Raw genomic sequence first — 21,642 nt, 5'->3', positions numbered from 1 at the left:
AGGAGGGAGGGGTTATCAGTGACTGATTTTTCCCCCCCATTAAACTACATATCATCTGCTCAGCTCCTCCTGCTCTATAACATGCTGCTTTTAGATTTCATTAAATTTTGTGGTGACGGGTCTTCTTTAAATAAAGGCACACAAAGTTTTGTTTCTTACAAATCTGTTCTTCTCATCATTGGCTGTTGTGAACCATCCCTTAATGCAAACAACGTTCATAAGACTGCAGAAGACAGGTTATAGACACACGTGAAGGTCTACAATGCATTGCTAGAGACCTGGGTGTACATCAATCCACGAGTCGACAAATTATCTCCAAATGGAAAAAAATCTGGACTGTTTCTACTCTCCCTAGGAGTAGTCATTCTGTTAAGATCATTCAAAAAGCACAATAAACAATCCCAAGAAAGCCAGAAAAACACTGGACTGGAGATCACAAAACAAAAGCCAATGCTTTCCAAAAAAAAACATTTTGGCCACTTTCATGTTTTCCCAAGACCACCTGGATATTCCATAAGGCTTCCAGTAAAATGCTCTATGGACGGATGAGACAAAATTGGTAGGTGATGTAACAAGTAAATGACTCAACACGCACACGTTAATCAACTAAAGAATGGTTGAAAGAGAAGTGGTTTGTGTTTTTGAATATTCATATCAGAGTCCTGATCTTAAAAGGACCTTTCACCTCTCCTGACAAGTTAGTTTAAGGGTACTTTCACACTAGCGTTTTTCTTTTCCGGCATAGAGTTCCGTCCTAGGGGCTCAATACCGGAAAATAACTGATCAGTTTTATCCCCATGCATTCTGAATGGAGAGAAATCCATTCAGGATCCATCAGGATGTCTTCAGTTCAGTCTTTTTGACTTTTCAGGATGGAGATAATACCGCAGCATGCTGCGGTTTTATCTCCGTCCAAAATTCCGTAACACTTGCCGGAATGCCGGATCTGGCATTAATTTACATTGAAATGTATTAGTGCCAGATCCAGCATTAAAAGTACCGCAATGCCGGATCCATCCTATCGGTCTGCACATGCGCAGACCTTTAAAAATCTGGAAAAAAAAAAGAAATGGATCCGTTTGTCTGTATTACAAACTGACTTCTTGCAATGATTTCGTAAGATGGATCCGCATCCGGATCCGTCTACAAATGCTGTCCGTTTGCATGCAGATTGCCTGATCTGGCAGGCAGTTGCGGCGACGGAACTGCTTGCCGGATCACTCTGCCGTAAGTGTGAAAGTAGCCTTAGTAACTATTTACATTTGACATGTAATACCAATTCAGAAGCATCTATTCTTGACTCTATTTTGTACAATTCCTGTATTATTCCTACTAGAAGTTTACAAATAAATTTGCCAGCAGTCTGAAGTAAAGGTACTGCTGGGTGTAACCAGTAAATGGTATGTCTGAGTCTTACCAATCAGTGCTGCTGGTGTCAGGCTGTGCAGAGACAAAACCCCCAACTGGTAACACCCATCTGTACCTGTACCTTTACCGCAAGCTGCTGACATACCATTAATAAACTTCTAGTTGAAATAATAAAGCAATGGCACATTGAAGTATCCAAAGTGGACTTCGATCTGAATTTAAGGAAAAATTTGATTTGCCACAAAGCCAAATTTCCTCACGCTTCGTGGTAATGAATACATTTTTCTTAAAATGGTGGCTAAAAGTGAAAAAAAATTATAGTCACCTAATTCACTTGATGTCTTCGCCGCAAGTCCTTTTGCAGACAGCCTCTTCATCATCAACACATGATCACGCTGGCAGCGCATGGTTACGTCATCAGTGATGACACCGTGCAAGACCAACGTGATCATGTGATGACGTCTTCACACTCTTCACAGGTCCTTTGGCGTGTTTTCTTCTATCAAGACAGGAGCAAATTACCTTTCCACGATCAAGTGGATGAAGTGAGTATAATAATTTTTTTATTTTTTATTAATCCGGGATTAATCTCTGAAGACCTGAATGAGTCTCAAATACAGGGGTCAGCATGAACGCTGCACCTAAGGGTTAAATGACGGGGGGTACTGTATGTGTGGCTGCTGTTCCCGGTCATTGCACCTGCTCCAAAAATGGAAGGCAATTTGTTACAAAGCAATTAGTAAATAATCAAATCTCTTAACAAAGTTCGGCAAAGCCGCCAAATCTAATTTTTCAAAACTTCGCTCATCTCTACAGAGATGTTCGAGAATTGTTATTACTGTACATGGGGAATGCAAGTAGTTACGATGACAGGTCTACTTTAAACCTATTGAAACACTGTGGCGTAACATGAAGCCGGCTGTGGATGCAAGGCTTCCCAGATATTGATGAACTGAAGAACATTTCTGGGAAGAAGGTCCAAAATTCCTTCTCAGCAATTTTATATGCAGCTTAAAGAGAACCTTTCCCCACTCCTGACATGCCTGTTTTAATAGCTTCATGCATTCCTTAATGTAAAAACAATGCTGGAGAATCTAGACTTATGACTCTATGTTATGCCATTCCTTTATTATTTTTACTAGAAGTTATGCATGTTTTACTAGCAGTCTGCAGTAAGGGTACAGAGGGGTGGTACCAGTTGGGGGTGGGTCCCTGCACTGTATCTCACTCTATCCAATCAGAGCTGCCTTTGTCAGACTGTGCAGGTACACACACCCAACTGGTTACCTCCCCTCTGTACCCTTACTGCAGACTGCTAGTAATTCATAACTTCTAGCAAGAATAATAAAGGAATGGCACAACATAAAGCCATAAGAATAGATGCTCCAGGATTGTTATTAAATAGGGAATGCATGAAGCTGTTCAAACAGGCATGTCAGGGGCGGTGACAGGTTCTCTTTAAGGAAGTGTTTAGTGGAGGTGATTGCTGCTTATGATGATCTACAGGTTTTTCCATTCAATGGTTCATTTACATTTTTCCCTGCTGCACTGTGGACTTTATCTGCTCATTAAGAGAAATCAATTTTTCAACTGTTTGCATTAGTAATTGTCTGTAATTGTTCTATAGATAACAATTAGACCACGTTTTATCAGTAAGTGGTAAGGTCATTCCAAAGCGTCACTTACTTTTTCTTGCACCTGTAGGTTTCAGCTGGGTTTTCTGTTCCAATACTAGTATATGGTGACCTAAGTTCAGTTCAGAACCAGTGTGTTGGGTGTATCAGGGTGCTGCTGCTGTGATATGGCTATGTGACTAATCAACCCATGCCCCATTAATACATCAAAGTGCATAGTGTCTGGAAATATCACTTGTAAAACCCTGTTTTTCAGCTGAACTCGGTAAGAACTTTCAATTACTCTGCCCTGACAATACCAGAAAATCAATCTACCAATACAAACAGTGCAATCTGGCACGAGTTCCAGTCAATGCTGTGGTGACCAGGAATACTGGAGACAAGACTATGGATATTGTGGCCTTTTTCCAAAGCGCTCAGGTAAAATAAAGTAAAATATAACTTTACGGTAATTATGGGATAGAAGAAGAAAAAACATTTCTATGTCACTACCTCTGAAGAGTTTAAAGGGGTTTGACCCCACCAATTAGATATTGATGACCTATCCTCCATATAGGTCATCAATATATGAATGGTGGCGTCAGACGCCTGGCACCCCTGCCAATCAGATGTTTGAAGAAGTTGCATGCTCCAATGAGTGCTGCATCCATTTCCTAGGCCAGTGATGTCACGTTTATCGATAACATGGCCTATATTCAGCTCAGTCCCAACAAAGTGAATGGGCCTGGGCAGCAAATACCAAGCATATCCATTATACATCGCCCTGCACTGTGTCTGGTATGCTGCAAAAAGGACACAATGCTCACTGGTGCACCCTAGTCTCTTCAAACAGCTTATTGGTGGCAGTGCACAATGTGAAACCCCCAACGATCAGGTGTGGGTGATCTTCCCTAAGCTATCCTCTTCCTCATTGGAAGCTTAAAGCATACCGGAGTTTAAAAAAAATAAGTTTGCATAATGGGTGCTTCTTTGTACAATTATAGCTGTGAAGGAGTAATTATATTTGGGCTTCCCTAAAGTCTCTTTCATCCAAATTATTCCCTGCTTCAGCAGCACAGCTAGATGCATTTCACAAGCAGTTGGTGTCTCCCTTATTTTGAATGTTCCAGTACTGCATGACCTCACTTCCCCTTGCTTCTATGTTTGGTTTCTTTTAGGAACCTCAGAAAGCTAATAAGGAGGGATAAATCACACTCACAGACACACAGGAGGTTCCTGTGATCTTCAGAAGCAGTGTAGAAGCAGTTATTTTTATCAGGCTCAGAAGCTCAGCTAGATCTGACATGTCCCCACTTCCTCTCTGCTGTCTTCTGAGTCTCTCCAGGGATGGATCTTGCCTGACAACAGACAGTGGACTTCAAGTTAGGTGGAAGTGAGACCCCTAGTGGCAATGACTTTACAGTTATTTTCAGGTGGATGCAGGCAGATATTTTTTAATAAATTGATTTAGAAATTTGATAGTTACACCATTCTTTATTAAATGAAATTATGTGACTCTTTAAATGCACACACAGTTAACAAGTAGCAACACAGTATATGTACAGGTTCGGCTCTCCTGAATGTAGATGCCCACTGGCCTAGAGATATATATTAAACAGATTACGTTTCGGTCTGGAATGAGGTTATCTTGCTGGGGTAGGTGGGCTCAGATATTTTTTGATCAAAATGTATTTGCTAAGAACCTCATTTTTTATTATATCCAATATGGTATTAGTTAATATATAGATTTTGCATTTAGAGCTTTGAAAGTGCTGTTATGTTCTTTAACTGATGACCTATCCTAGGGATTTGTAATTAACCCCTCCAGGACCTTGGACGAGAATGCTCGTCCTAAAAGGCCGGTACTTTGCGCCCCAGGACGAGCATTCTTGTCCTGCAGTCCTTCCTCCCCCCAACGTGCGGTGCCGCGATCTGCAGCACGGATCCGGCTGTTACTGACAGCCAGATCCCTTCTGCATCCACCAGCATTGGTGATAATGCCGATGCTGGTGGATTACCCCTCATATGCCACAGTCAGCGCTGACCGCTGCATATGGGAGGTTTGCGCTCCCTCTCCTTAGCCATCGGGTCCCCGCGCTGCGGTGGCAGGGGCCCGATCGTTGCCATGTCAGCCCCAAGCCATTCCAAGGCCTTGGGGCCCGGCATGTACAGAGGCCATATTAGGTATCACTGTGTCTGTAACAACCTGCTATATAAAAATATCACATTAGCTAACCCGTCTAGTGAACACTGTAAAAAAAAGTGTAAAAAAAACAACATTTTTTATCACCTTACATCACAAAAAGTGTAATAGCAAGCGATCAAAAAGTCATATGGACCCTAAAATAGTACCAATCAAACCATCATCTCATAATGAAAAAAATGAGCCCCTGCATAAAAAGAAACTATGTCAGAATATGGAGACACAAAAAATCCTTTACTATGTAAAACTGAAACAAACAAACAAAAAAAGTAGTCATATTTGGCATTGTCATGTCTGTAACAACCTGCTCTATAAAAATACCACATGATCTAACCCAGTGGTGGGCAAACTTTTTTGTCAACTGAGCCAAATATCGCCAAAACCACGATTGAAATTTCTTTCCAGAGCCACATTTTTAAAACCTAAAATATTGCGTCAACAGTACCAGTGAGGACTATTAGGGTTCATGCACACGACCGTGTGCCCGCTGTTGCCATATTGCAGGCCGCATACGACGGGTCCGCAATACACGGACACTGGCCGTGTGCAGCCCGCATCAAGGACCCATTCACTTCAATGGGTCCAGGATCCGGGATATGAGTGCTACAGAGTGCTTCCGTGGTGCTTCTGGCTGTGCCTCCGCACCGCAAAAAAGTAGCGCATGCACTACTTTTTTGTGTGCAGCCCGCATCATGGACCCATTCACTTCAGCATGCGCTACTTTTTTGCGTGTGCGGGCATTCGGATGCGGATCGTGAACCCCATTCAAGTGATTGGGTCCGCGATCCTCATGCAGCTGCCCCATGGTCTGTGTCCGTGCATTGCGGACCGCTATTTGCGGTCCGCAGCATAGGCACGGCGCCCTTACATTCGTGGGCATGAGCCCAGAGTGTGTTTTTACATACTTTTATATGTACTTTCTTTTATTTGGATCTTGATTATTATTTCATTTTATCTTTATCATTTTTTACTTTTATTAAACTTGTCTGTAGATGTGGATGTAATGTGGATGACGCACTTATGGGGGATATCTGTGGATGACGCACTTATGGGGGATATCTGTGGATGACGCACTTATGGGGGATATCTGTGGATGACGCACTTATGGGGGATATTTGTGGATGACACATATATAGCATAAGATGCGCCCTGCGCAGTTATCCCTGGACCATCGTATTGAAGGCCCAGTGACTAACCCTCTTTTTTCTCCTTATCTTGTCTCTGACTTATTCATAAAGTGGAAGGAGCAGACAGACGGGGCAGGAGGTGCATGACGGACATTTTGCAAGCAGCTTGAGCGGCGCGATATGGCTGCGCGACCGCCCACCCACCAGCCCACACCAAAGAGCCGCATTGAAGGTTCTAAAGAGCCGCTTGTGGCTCACGAGCCGCACTTTGCTGACCACTGATCTAACCTGTCAGATAAACATTGTAAATAACAAAAAATAAAAACTGTGCCAAAACAGCTGTTTTTTGTTACCTTGCCTCACAAAAAGTAATGTAGAACAACCAAAAATCATATGTACCCTAAAATAGTACCAACAAAACTGCCACCTTATCCCGTAGTTTTCAAAATGGGGTAATTTTTGGGGAGTTTCTACTCTAGGGGTGCATCAGGGGGTCTTCTAATGTGACATGGCAGCTTAAAATTATCCCAGTGAAATACGCTTTCCAAAAACCATATGGCGCTCCTTTCCTTCTGCACCCTGCTGTGTGCCCATACAGCAGTTTACGACCACATATGGGGTGTTTCTGTAAACTACAGAATCAGGGCAATAAATATTGAGTTTTGTTTGGCTGTTAACACTTGCTTTATCTGTAAAGAATAAATCAAGGCAACTGGACGTACTGTGGATTTCTTGAAAACGTTTCACTCGTTCTTCCAGCGAGCTTTCTCAATTCTGAGTGACTGTACAAAAATTCTGGGAATAAATATGTAACTGAATCCACATCTGGTAATTATACCCAGCATGGGGTCAAAGGTGTTGATTCCATTATCCTAATTGGAGTCAGTAGGTGATAAAGACTTCCCAGAAAAAGGTGTCAAGACAGCATTGTATGTGGCAGACAATAGATGTCTAACCCCCCCCCCCCCCCCACCACCACCACCACCACCTCTATGCAAGCTTGGCTTCTCCATTTTTACGTAGATGGCTACCTCCACACCTCGTTTGTACCAATCGGCCTCCTTATCCAAAACATGTACTTGACTGTCTTCAAAGGTGTGACCAAGCTTGAATAGAAGTGGGGGGGTTAGACATCTATTGTCTGCCACATACAATGCTGTTTTGACGCCTTTTTCTGGGAAGTCTTTATCACCTACTGACTCCAATTAGGATAATGGAATCAACACCTTTGACCCAATGCTGGGTATAATTACCAGATGTGGATTCAGTTACATATTTATTCCCAGAATTTTTGTACAGTCACTCAGAATTGAGAAAGCTTGTTGGAAGAACGAGTGAAACGTTTTCAAGAAATCTACAGTATGCCCAGTTGCCTTGATTTATTCTTTACAGATATATACCATGACCTGGATAAATGAGAACCTTCACAGACAACCCTTGCTTTGTTAGTAAAAAAAAAAAATCTGCCCAAAAAGTTAAATTCTTAAATTTCATCTCCATTTTCCATTAATTCTTGTGGAAAACCTAAAGTATTAACAAAGTTTGTAAAATCAGTTTTGAATACAGCGAGGGATGTAGTTTCTAAAATGGGGCCATTTTTGGGTGGTTTCTATTATGTCAGCCTCACAAAGTGACTTCAGACCTGAACTGGTCCTTAAAAACTGGGTTTTGGAAATTTTCAAGATTTGCTTGTAAACATCTAAGCCTTCTAACGTCCCCAAAAAATAAAATGGCATTCACAAAATGATCCAACCATGAAGTAGACATATGGGGAATGTAAAGTAATAACTATTTTTGAAGTTGAAATTAGCAAATTTGCTAATATTTTCAATTTTTTGGTAAATTTGGCATTTTTTTATAAATAAAAATGAATCTATCTCAGAATTGCCTGGATAAGTAAAAGCTTTTTATAGTTATTACCACATAAAGTGACACTGGTCAGATTTGCTCAAAATGGCCTGATCCTTATGGTGAAAAATGGCAGGGTCCTTAAGGTGTTTATATTCTGCTCCCGAGATTAAGTAGATTAGTTGCAGAAATTTGATTTGATTAAAAAATGTGTTCCATACACCTGAATGGGGTTGCATCTTTGCACAAACATGGACTTCTATAAAACCCATTCAGAAATATGGGATGATCACAAAAACTTCTGCAACACATTTTTTTTTGTAAATTCTTTATTTTGAGAGAATTTTTCATAATCAAAGAAACATTGATACATACACTCCTGATCAAGTACAGAGTTGATACAAAAGAATATATGTGGCATCACATATGTAGGCGCCAGGAGTATAAACACCTTTGCCTTTATGGCTCACTATATGACCACCTACTCCGCCAATACTTGTCAATAATGCTAGCCCGTAACATCTCAAACTATGTGCAACACATTTTTGCACCTGTCCAGCAGGGAAATAGGGAAGTGTCAGTACAGGAGCAGAAGGGGTTTGAGAAAGGTGGCTATTACTCCTTTTGCTATTTTATACTATGGTCAGTTATTTGTAAAAATGTCATAGGGCTGTTAAGCCTCATTAATAGAGTTGAGCGAACACCTGGATGTTCGGGTTCGAGAAGTTCGGCCGAACATCCCGGAAATGTTCGGGTTCGGGATCCGAACCCGATCCGAACTTCGTCCCAAACCCGAACCCCATTGAAGTCAATGGGGACCCGAACTTTTCGGCACTAAAAAGGCTGTAAAACAGCCCAGGAAAGAGCTAGAGGGCTGCAAAAGGCAGCAACATGTAGGTAAATCCCCTGCAAACAAATGTGGATAGGGAAATGAATTAAAATAAAAATTAAATAAATAAAAATTAACCAAAATCAATTGGAGAGAGGTTCCATAGCAGAGAATCTGGCTTCCCGTCACCCACCACTGGAACAGTCCATTCTCAGATATTTAGGCCCCGGCACCCAGGCAGAGGAGAGAGGTCCCGTAACAGAGAATCTGTCTTCATGTCAGCAGAGAATTAGTCTGCATGTCATAGCAGAGAATGAGGCTTCACGTCAGCCACCACTGCAACAGTCCATTGGCATATATTTAGGCCCAGCACCCAGGCAGAGGAGGGAGGTCCCGTAACAGAGAATCTGGCTTCATGTCAGCAGAGAATTAGTCTGCATGTCATAGCAGAGAATGAGGCTTCACGTCAGCCACCACTGCAACAGTCCATTGGCATATATTTAGGCCCAGCACACACACAGGCAGAGGAGAGAGGTCCCGTAACAGAGAATCTGGCTTCATGTCAGCAGAGAATCAGTCTGCATGTCATAGCAGAGAATGAGGCTTCACGTCAGCCACCACTGCAACAGTCCATTGGCATATATTTAGGCCCAGCACACACACAGGCAGAGGAGAGAGGTCCCGTAACAGAGGATCTGGCTTCATGTCAGCAGAGAATCAGTCTGCATGTCATAGCAGAGAATCAGGCTTCACGTCAGCCACCACTGCAACAGTCCATTGTCAAAAATTTAGGCCCAGCACCCAGGCAGAGGAGAGAGGTCCCGTAACAGACAATCTGGCTTCATGTCAGCAGAGAATTAGTCTGCATGTCATAGCAGAGAATGAGGCTTCACGTCAGCCACCACTGCAACAGTCCATTGGCATATATTTAGGCCTAGCACACAGGCAGAGCAGAGAGGTCCCGTAACAGACAATCTGGCTTCATGACAGCAGAGAATCAGTCTGCATGTCATAGCAGAGAATGAGGCTTCACGTCACCCACCACTGCAACAGTCCATTGGCATATATTTAGGCCTAGCACACAGGCAGAGCAGAGAGGTCCCGTAACAGACGATCTGGCTTCATGTCAGCAGAGAATCAGTCTGCATGTCATAGCAGAGAATGAGGCTTCACGTCAGCCACCACTGCAACAGTCCATTGGCATATATTTAGGCCTAGCACACAGGCAGAGGAGAGAGGTCCCGTAACAGACAATCTGGCTTCATGTCAGCAGAGAATTAGTCTGCATGTCATAGCAGAGAATGAGGCTTCACGTCAGCCACCACTGCAACAGTCCATTGGCATATATTTAGGCCCAGCACCCAGGCAGAGGAGGGAGGTCCCGTAACAGAGAATCTGTCTTCATGTCAGCAGAGAATTAGTCTGCATGTCATAGCAGAGAATGAGGCTTCACGTCAGCCACCACTGCAACAGTCCATTGGCATATATTTAGGCCCAGCACCCAGGCAGAGGAGGGAGGTCCCGTAACAGACAATCTGGCTTCATGTCAGCAGAGTCTGCATGTCATAGCAGAGAATGAGGCTTCACGTCACCCACCACTGCAACAGTCCATTGGCATATATTTAGGCCTAGCACACAGGCAGAGGAGAGAGGTCCCGTAACAGACAATCTGGCTTCATGTCAGCAGAGAATTAGTCTGCATGTCATAGCAGAGAATGAGGCTTCACGTCAGCCACCACTGCAACAGTCCATTGGCATATATTTAGGCCTAGCACACAGGCAGAGGAGAGAGGTCCCGTAACAGACAATCTGGCTTCATGTCAGCAGAGAATCAGTCTGCATGTCATAGCAGAGAATGAGGCTTCACGTCAGCCACCACTGCAACAGTCCATTGGCATATATTTAGGCCTAGCACACAGGCAGAGGAGAGAGGTCCCGTAACAGACAATCTGGCTTCATGTCAGCAGAGAATTAGTCTGCATGTCATAGCAGAGAATGAGGCTTCACGTCAGCCACCACTGCAACAGTCCATTGGCATATATTTAGGCCCAGCACCCAGGCAGAGGAGAGAGGTCCCGTAACAGACAATCTGGCTTCATGTCAGCAGAGAATCATTCTGCATGTCATAGCAGAGAATCAGGCTTCACGTCACCCAACATTGGAACAGTCCATTGGCATATATTTAGGCCCCGGCACCCAGACACAGGATAGGTTCATTCAACTTTGGGTAGCCTCGCAATATAATGGTAAAATGAAAATAAAAATAGGATTGAATGAGGAAGTGCCCTGGAGTCCAATAATATAATGGTTAAGGGGAGATAGTTAATGTCTAATCTGGACAAGGGACGGACAGATCCTGTGGGATCCATGCCTGGTTCATTTTTATGAACGTCAGCTTGTCCACATTGGCTGTAGACAGGCGGCTGCGTTTGTCTGTAATGACGCCCCCTGCCGTGCTGAATACACGTTCAGACAAAACGCTGGCCGCCGGGCAGGCCAGCACCTCCAAGGCATAAAAGGCTAGCTCTGGCCACGTGGACAATTTAGAGACCCAGAAGTTGAATGGGGCCGAACCATCAGTCAGTACGTGGAGGGGTGTGCACACGTACTGTTCCACCATGTTAGTGAAATGTTGCCTCCTGCTAACACGTTGCGTATCAGGTGGTGGTGCAGTTAGCTGTGGCGTGTTGACAAAAGTTTTCCACATCTCTGCCATGCTAACCCTGCCCTCAGAGGAGCTGGCCGTGACACAGCTGCCTTGGCGACCTCTTGCTCCTCCTCTGCCTTGGCCTTGGGCTTCCACTTGTTCCCCTGTGACATTTGGGAATGCTCTCAGTAGCGCGTCTACCAACGTGCGCTTGTACTCGCGCATCTTCCTATCACGCTCCAGTGCAGGAAGTAAGGTGGGCACATTGTCTTTGTAGCGTGGATCCAGCAGGGTGGCAACCCAGTAGTCCGCACAGGTTAAAATGTGGGCAACTCTGCTGTCGTTGCGCAGGCACTGCAGCATGTAGTCGCTCATGTGTGCCAGGCTGCCCAGGGGTAAGGACAAGCTGTCCTCTGTGGGAGGCGTATCGTCATCGTCCTGCCTTTCCCCCCAGCCACGCACCAGTGATGGACCCGAGCTGCGTTGGGTGCCACCCCGCTGTGACCATGCTTCATCCTCATCCTCCTCCACCTCCTCCTCATCCTCGTCCTCCTCGTCCTCCAGTAGTGGGCCCTGGCTGGCCACATTTGTACCTGGCCTCTGCTGTTGCCAAAAACCTCCCTCTGAGTCACTTCGAAGAGACTGGCCTGAAAGGGCTAAAAATGACCCCTCTTCCTCCTCCTCCTCCTCCTCCTCCTGGGCCACCTCCTCTTCCATCATCGCCCTAAGTGTTTTCTCAAGGAGACATAGAAGTGGTATTGTAACGCTGATAACGGTGTCATCGCCACTGGCCATGTTGGTGGAGTACTCGAAACAGCGCAACAGGGCACACAGGTCTCGCATGGAGGCCCAGTCATTGGTGGTGAAGTGGTGCTGTTCTGTAGTGCGACTGACCCGTGCGTGCTGCAGCTGAAACTCCACTATGGCCTGCTGCTGCTCGCACAGTCTGTCCAGCATGTGCAAGGTGGAGTTCCACCTGGTGGGCACGTCGCATATGAGGCGGTGAGCGGGAAGGCCGAAGTTACGCTGTAGCGCAGACAGGCGAGCAGCAGCAGGATGTGAACGCCGGAAGCGCGAACAGACGGCCCGCACTTTATGCAGCAGCTCTGACATGTCGGGGTAGTTGTGAATGAACTTCTGCACCACCAAATTCAGCACATGCGCCAAGCAAGGGATGTGCGTCAAATTGGCTAGTCCCAGAGCTGCAACGAGATTTCGCCCATTATCACACACCACCAGGCCGGGTTTGAGGCTCACCGGCAGCAACCACTCGTCGGTCTGTTGTTTTATACCCCGCCACAACTCCTGTGCGGTGTGGGGCCTGTCCCCCAAACATATGAGTTTCAGAATGGCCTGCTGACGTTTACCCCGGGCTGTGCTGAAGTTGGTGGTGAAGGTGTGTGGCTGACTGGATGAGCAGGTGGAAGAAGAGGAGGAGGAAGCCGAGAAGGAGGAGGTGGCAACAGGAGGCAAAGAATGTTGCCCTGCGATCCTTGGCGGCGGAAGGACGTGCGCCAAACAGCTCTCCGCCTGGGGCCCAGCTGCCACTACATTTACCCAGTGTGCAGTTAGGGAGATATAGCGTCCCTGGCCGTGCTTACTGGTCCACGTATCTGTGGTTAGGTGGACCTTGCCACAGATGGCGTTGCGCAGTGCACACTTGATTTTATCGGATACTTGGTTGTGCAGGGAAGGCACGGCTCTCTTGGAGAAGTAGTGCCGGCTGGGAACAACATACTGTGGGACAGCAAGCGACATGAGCTGTTTGAAGCTGTCTGTGTCCACCAGCCTAAATGACAGCATTTCATAGGCCAGTAGTTTAGAAATGCTGGCATTCAGGGCCAGGGATCGAGGGTGGCTAGGTGGGAATTTACGCTTTCTATCAAATGTTTGTGAGATGGAGAGCTGAACACTGGCGTGTGACATGGTTGAGACGCTTGGTGACGGAGGTGGTGGTGGTGGTGTTGGTGGTACATCCCCTGTTTGCTGGGCGGCAGGTGCCAACGTTCCTCCAGAGGCGGAGGAAGAGGCCGAGGCGGCAGCAGCAGAATAGGCCGAGGCGGCAGCAGCAGAAGAGGTAGCAGGGGGAGCCTGAGTGACTTCCTTGGTTTTAAGGTGTTTACTCCACTGCAGTTCATGCTTTGCATGCAGGTGCCTGGTCATGCAGGTTGTGCTCAGGTTGAGAACGTTAATGCCTCGCTTCAGGCTCTGATGGCACAGCGTGCAAACCACTCGGGTCTTGTCGTCAGCACATTGTTTGAAGAAGTGCCATGCCAGGGAACTCCTTGAAGCTGCCTTTGGGGTGCTCGGTCCCAGATGGCGGCGGTCAGTAGCAGGCGGAGTCTCTTGGCGGCGGGTGTTCTGCTTTTGCCCACTGCTCCCTCTTTTGCTACGCTGTTGGCTCGGTCTCACCACTGCCTCTTCCTCCGAACTGTGAAAGTCAGTGGCACGACCTTCATTCCATGTGGGGTCTAGGACCTCATCGTCCCCTGCATCGTCTTCCACCCAGTCTTGATCCCTGACCTCCTGTTCAGTCTGCACACTGCAGAAAGACGCAGCAGTTGGCACCTGTGTTTCGTCATCATCAGAGACATGCTGAGGTGGTATTCCCATGTCCTCATCATCAGGAAACATAAGTGGTTGTGCGTCAGGGCATTCTATGTCTTTCACCGCTGGGGAAGGGCTAGGTGGATGCCCTTGGGAAACCCTGCCAGCGGAGTCTTCAAACAGCATAAGAGACTGCTGCATAACTTGAGGCTGAGACAGTTTCCCTGGTATGCATGGGGGTGATGTGACAGACTGATGGGGTTGGTTTTCAGGCGCCATCTGTGCGCTTTCTGCAGAAGACTGGGTGGGAGATAATGTGAACGTGCTGGATCCACTGTCGGCCACCCAATTGACTAATGCCTGTACCTGCTCAGGCCTTACCATCCTTAGAACGGCATTGGGCCCCACCATATATCGCTGTAAATTCTGGCGGCTACTGGGACCTGAGGTAGTTGGTACACTAGGACGTGTGGATGTGGCAGAACGGCCACGTCCTCTCCCAGCACCAGAGGGTCCACTAACACCACCACGACCATGTCCACGTCCGCGTCCCTTACTAGATGTTTTTCTCATTGTTATGGTTCACCACAACAACAAATATATTATTTGGCCCAATGTATTGTATTCAAATTCAGCGGGATATAAATTTGAGGCCTAGTATTTAGGCGCTGGGTGACCGGTATGGATTTAGTGACAGAATTAGACTTGGAAATACACAGTAGCGGGTGTGTGTGAAGTTATTCTGAATGACCCAATGTGCACCTTGAATATTATATACCCTTTTAGGGATAGATTTCAAATAGCTCTGATATAGCAGAAACGACTAAATTATGAAATTGCTAAATTGGGAATTGTATTTCAACCCACAACAAGAAATGTGCTTGAACGGACACTAAATAACTCGCCCAGCTACAGCACTAACGAGAGATTTAGCAGGATATAAATTTGAGGCCTAGTATTTAGGCGCTGGGTGACAGGTATGGGTTTAGTGCCAGAATTAGACTTGGAAATACACAGTAGCGGGTGTGTGTGAAGTTATTCTGAATGACCCAATGTGCACCTTGAATATTATATACCCTTTTAGGGATAGATTTCAAATAGCTCTGATATAGCAGAAACCACTAAATTATGAAATTGCTAAATTGGGAATTGTATTTCAACCCAGAACAAGAAATGTGCTTGAACGGACACTAAATAACTCGCCCAGCTACAGCACTAAGGACAGATTTAGCGGGATATAAATTTGAGGCCTAGTATTTAGGCGCTGGGTGACAGGTATGGGTTTAGTGCCAGAATTAGACTTGGAAATACACAGTAGCGGGTGTGTGTGAAGTTATTCTGAATGACCCAATGTGCACCTTGAATATTATATACCCTTTTAGGGATAGATTTCAAATAGCTCTGATATAGCAGAAACGACTAAATTATGAAATTGCTAAATTGGGAATTGTATTTCAACCCAGAACAAGAAATGTGCTTGAACGGACACTAAATAACTCGCCCAGCTACAGCACTAAGGACAGATTTAGCGGGATATAAATTTGAGGCCTAGTATTTAGGCGCTGGGTGACAGGTATGGGTTTAGTGCCAGAATTAGACTTGGAAATACACAGTAGCGGGTGTGTGTGAAGTTATTCTGAATGACCCAATGTGCACCTTGAATATTATATACCCTTTTAGGGATAGATTTCAAATAGCTCTGATATAGCAGAAACGACTAAATTATGAAATTGCTAAATTGGGAATTGTATTTCAACCCACAACAAGAAATGTGCTTGAACGGACACTAAATAACTCGCCCAGCTACAGCACTAACGAGAGATTTAGCAGGATATAAATTTGAGGCCTAGTATTTAGGCGCTGGGTGACAGGTATGGGTTTAGTGCCAGAATTAGACTTGGAAATACACAGTAGCGGGTGTGTGTGAAGTTATTCTGAATGACCCAATGTGCACCTTGAATATTATATACCCTTTTAGGGATAGATTTCAAATAGCTCTGATATAGCAGAAACCACTAAATTATGAAATTGCTAAATTGGGAATTGTATTTCAACCCACAACAAGAAATGTGCTTGAACGGACACTAAATAACTCGCCCAGCTACAGCACTAAGGACAGATTTAGCGGGATATAAATTTGAGGCCTAGTATTTAGGCGCTGGGTGACAGGTATGGGTTTAGTGCCAGAATTAGACTTGGAAATACACAGTAGCGGGTGTGTGTGAAGTTATTCTGAATGACCCAATGTGCACCTTGAATATTATATACCCTTTTAGGGATAGATTTCAAATAGCTCTGATATAGCAGAAACCACTAAATTATGAAATTGCTAAATTGGGAATTGTATTTCAACCCAGAACAAGAAATGTGCTTGAACGGACACTAAATAACTCGCCCAGCTACAGCACTAGGGACAGATTTAGCGGGATATAAATTTGAGGCCTAGTATTTAGGCGCTGGGTGACAGGTATGGGTTTAGTGCCAGAATTAGACTTGGAAATACACAGTAGCGGGTATGTGTGAAGTTATTCTGAATGACCCAATGTGCACCTTGAATATTATATACCCTTTTAGGGATAGATTTCAAATAGCTCTGATATAGCAGAAACCACTAAATTATGAAATTGCTAAATTGGGAATTGTATTTCAACCCAGAACAAGAAATGTGCTTGAACGGACACTAAATAACTCGCCCAGCTACAGCACTAAGGACAGATTTAGCGGGATATAAATTTGAGGCCTAGTATTTAGGCGCTGGGTGACCGGTATGGATTTAGTGACAGAATTAGACTGGGATATGGCCAAAAAATAAACAGACTATTGCTGGTTAAATGCACTTGGTGTGACAGCTTCACCCTGATGTAGGCTTTAGCCAAAAAACAACCACACCATTGAGGGTTAAATGCACTTGGTGACAGGCGCAGCTTGCCCCTGATTTAGTATATGGCCAAAAAATGAACAGACTATTGCTGGTTAAATGCACTTGGTGTGACAGCTTCACCTTGATGTAGGCTTTAGCCAAAAAACAACCACACCATTGAGGGTTAAATGCACTTGGTGACAGGCGCAGCTTGCCCCTGATTTAGTATATGGCCAAAAAATGAACAGACTATTGCTGGTTAAATGCACTTGGTGTGACAGCTTCACCCTGATGTAGGCTTTAGCCAAAAAACAACCACACCATTGAGGGTTAAATGCACTTGGTGACAGGCGCAGCTTGCCCCTGATTTTGTATATGGCCAAAAAATGAACAGACTATTGCTGGTTAAATGCACTTGGTGTGACAGCTTCACCCTGATGTAGGCTTTAGCCAAAAAACAACCACACCATTGAGGGTTAAATGCACTTGGTCGCAGCTTGTGCTGGCGCACCACAAGACACAAAATGGCCGCCGATCACCCCAGAAAAATGTGACTGACAAACGGTCTGGGCAGCCTAAAAACAGTGAGCAATTGAGGATCAGCAGCTCAATGATCCACAGCTGCAGATCGATCAGTTAATCAAGTCCTTTGGAGGAGTTAATCTGCCTAATCTCGCCCTACTGTCGCAGCCGCAACCTCTCCCTACGCTAATCAGAGCAGAGTGACGGGCGGCGCTATGTGACTCCAGCTTAAATAGAGGCTGGGTCACATGGTGCTCTGGCCAATCACAGCCATGCCAATAGTAGGCATGGCTGTGATGGCCTCTTGGGGCAAGTAGTATGACGCTTGTTGATTGGCTGCTTTGCAGCCTTTCAAAAAGCGCCAAGAAAGCGTCACAAAAGCGCGAAGAAAGCGACGAACACCGAACCCGAACCCGGACTTTTACGAAAATGTCCGGGTTCGGGTCCGTGTCACGGACACCCCAAAATTCGGTACGAACCCGAACTATACAGTTCGAGTTCGCTCATCCCTACTCATTAACTATAGTAATTCATTTTATTTAGGAGAATTGGGTATAATTTCACCTGATGAAATATGAATATTTTATTTTTTCTTATTTTTAACTATTAATATTTTACATATATAGAAAAAAGAGTGCAAACTATCAGGCTCTAAGCACGGGAAGAATCTGCTATTGATGAACTCAGCAGCCACTCTTCTTCCTTTACCATCTTCAATGGATGCCTTCTTGTATCTGGGAGCAAGTCACTTCAGTTCTATCCGAGCAACGCATGGTAAGTGACATGGACAGAAATAGAAATGAGGGGACTGAGTATTTGTCATTAGCACTGTATGCATTGTCTCATGGAGTGAGGGTGAAAATTCTGATCATCGTGAAAGATAAAAGGTTGGAACTGGATCAAATTTTTCTTTATTCACTACTTTTTTTTTAGTGTTAAATTCTCCTTCCAAGGAGACTGTGCGATGGTGCACACAGAGCAAACAGGAGAAGACAAAGTGTGACCAGTGGACACCTGCAAGCGGTGGAGCCATTGAATGCACTCAGGCATCTTCTGCAGAAGAATGCGTTCTACAAGTCTTGGTAAAGGATATTCGTCAGCAAAATAGCCCTGGCTTGGCTGCTAGAAGATAATCTGCATACTTTGTTCTCCATACTTCATTATGTCTCTTCAATAGGAAACTGTAACCCCTACCATGAGCTGCATCTAAGGCATTTCATCCAGCCAACCAGTGCCTTGCTCTGTACTGGTGAGGGGCAAGAACCACGAGACAGCTGTCTACAGATGGGTGTCTCTGGTTTGGATGCCATGAGCTTTTTTTGCATACTTTTTGCCTGAAAAATAAGTAAGGCAATAAGTTACAATTTATTGGTTATCATAGAAGATATTATAGGAGTTATCACCAATTATTCCCACACTTTAGTATCAAATGTGTCTGGATTTTCTCACTTGTACAGGCAGAACAATGGACTGCAGGTTCCTGTAGTAATCCCAACCTGGGTACAGACTAATGAAGGGACGGACTCTTGTAGCCCTGCTGATAAGTTCTTTACAATGGTTCATACTGCCATAAGAGCATACTCTTCGTACCACTTGTGCTTGGTATTGCGGCTATGTCTCTATGAAAAGTACACAGGTGTGCGGTACTTGAAGAGGCTGTAGCGCTCTCCAAGCATTGCAACTCCTTCAAACAGCTGATCAGCATGGATGATGATAGTCGAACCGCCACTCATCTAATATTCGGGTCTATCCTATAGATAGGCCATCAATTTTAAAAACCTCTTTAAAGTGCATCTGTCAGCAGATTTGTACCCATGAAACTGGCTGACCTGTTGCTCGCTTGGCAGCTGAAGGCCTCTGTGTTTTTCCCACAGATGCCTTCAGCTGCCCAGCAAACATTGAACAGGTTAGCCGTTTCATGGGTACAAATCTGCAGAATTCAGAATTTTACTTGTTTTATTAACGTGAAAAAAAAATATATATTCTAATTATAAACCCCTTACTGTTAATAAATGTAATTCCATTCCTTTGTAGAAAGGTGAAGCTGATGCAGTGACACTAGATGGCGGGTACTTGTACACAGCAGGGCAATGCGGTCTAGTTCCTGTAATGGGAGAGTACTATAACCAAGGTAAGGAACATTCACTACATAGTCGGCAAGTGCAATGTAATTCAGGAGACTCACAAATGTCTCCGGGCTAAAATCATCCTATAAATATATAGATATCCCATAAATGCCTGAGGTGTGGGTCTTACCTCTGTGCAGGGCTGGTTTTAGACAAAATGTGGCCCTGGGCAAAATCAAAAGTGGGGCCCTAAATCTTGTAATAATAGAGATGAGCGAATCGAATCCCACGAAGTAGCATGCGCTACTTTTTTGCGGTGCAGGGGCACGGCCAGAAACACCACAGGAGCACTCCGTAGTGCTTCCGTGGGGTTCCGATCCGTGCCTCCCTTCCGCCTCTCCGTGATTGCGGACCCATTCAAGTGAATAGGGCCGCGAACCGTGATGTGGAATGCATACGGCCAGTGCCCGTGTATTGCGGACCCGCTGTATGAGGGCCGCAATACGGCCATGGTGGGCACGCGGTCGTGTGCATGTAGCCTTACACAGCAGATTTTCCTAATGAAAATCCAACCAGAAAACACGTACATAATCCGCAATGTGTGCAGGTAGCCTTAACCAACACTCGTTCAATTGGTCATGCTGCTTTTCAGCTGTGGTACATATTTTATAATGGCAGCCATCACCCGTTGTTTCACTTCAGCAAATGGTAATTATCATGTAGCTGGATTACAGGGTGGTCAGAACCCCTGGAAACGAGCAGTATATAATGTGATGGAAAAATGAATCCAGCCAGCAAAGGAGGCAACATGGACAATCACAATACATTAGTAAGGGCCTTGTATCAACTTTCTCTACATGATAAATGCCACTTGCTGAAGTGAGACAACCCCTTTAAGGCTACCTGCACACATTGCAGATTATGCACAGTTTTTCCACACAGATTTTTGTGCAAAAAAACACTGCATAATACAGTGAATGAGATGAGACAAATGTCATGTACACTTAGTTTTCTTTTGCATTGTGGAAATTGACCTGCCGTGTGGATTTAGAAATCCACAGCATGTCAATTGTTTGTGTGGATTTTACCCTTGGAAAGGCAAGGTTGAGCTCTGCGGAAAATCCACATCAAATCCGCACAAAAAAACGCAAGTAAGATGCACCTGTGTGCAGGTAGCATAATGCCTACTTAGGCCTCATGCACACGAAGGTATTTTCTTTCTGTGTCCGTTCAGTTTTTTTTGCGGACCATATATGGAACCATTCATTTCAATGGGTCTGCAAAAAAACGGAAGTTACTAAGTGTGCATTCCGTATGTCCGTATTTCCGTTCCGCAAAAAAATAGAACATGTCCTATTATTGTCCGCATTACAGGCAAGGATAGTACTGTTCTATTAGGGGCCAGCTGTTCCGTTTCTCAAAATACAGAATGCACACGGACAACATCTGTATTTTTGGCGGACCGCAAAATACTACAGGTCGTGTGCATGAGGCCTTATTCTGTAGTACAAATCATGAAGAATAGTTACAGTAAGGGTCCATTCACACGTCCGCAATTTCGTTCCGCAAATTGCGGACCTATTAATTTCTATGGGGCAGCACGATGTGCTGCCCGGATACGGAATTGCAGGCCCGCACTTCCGGGTCTGCAATTCTGTTCCCGAAAAAAATAGAACATGTCCTATTCTTGTCTGCAATTGCGGACAACAATAGGCATATTCTATTAGTGCCGGCAATGTGCGGTCCACACAATACGGAAAGCACATTGCCGCTGTCCGTGTTTTGTGGATCCGTGTGAATGGACCCTAATATCACTAGTTATAATGCATACGGTATTTATTACAGTAAGGCCCCTTTCACACGAGTGAGTTTTCCGCAGGGATGCAATGCGTGGCGTCATTTCAATACATCTGTGCACATGAGCGTTGGTTTTCACACATCAGTTCGGCGTTGCATGAGAATCGCAGCATGTTCCATATTCTGCATTTTTCACGCAGCGCTGGTCCCATAGA

The 21,642-nt window shown here is 45.0% G+C and overlaps 1 protein-coding gene across 1 annotated transcript in view; it reads left to right on the top strand.

Moving 5' to 3' along the window:
• Positions 1-21,642, top strand: part of LOC122934552 (serotransferrin-B-like) — a 59,247-nt gene that overhangs the window by 17,060 nt on the left and 20,545 nt on the right. The window contains exons 7-10 of the mRNA XM_044290112.1: positions 3,259-3,422; positions 18,191-18,338; positions 18,498-18,646; positions 19,599-19,695. Coding sequence (XP_044146047.1) covers positions 3,259-3,422; positions 18,191-18,338; positions 18,498-18,646; positions 19,599-19,695 — 558 coding nt within the window. The remainder of the gene's footprint in view (positions 1-3,258; positions 3,423-18,190; positions 18,339-18,497; positions 18,647-19,598; positions 19,696-21,642) is intronic.

This window comes from Bufo gargarizans, chromosome 4 (genome assembly GCF_014858855.1).
Source record: "Bufo gargarizans isolate SCDJY-AF-19 chromosome 4, ASM1485885v1, whole genome shotgun sequence".
Classification (NCBI taxonomy): Eukaryota; Metazoa; Chordata; class Amphibia; order Anura; family Bufonidae; genus Bufo; species Bufo gargarizans.
The sequence above is the reverse complement of the archived record's forward strand: the minus strand, read 5'-3'. Positions and strand labels throughout refer to the sequence as shown.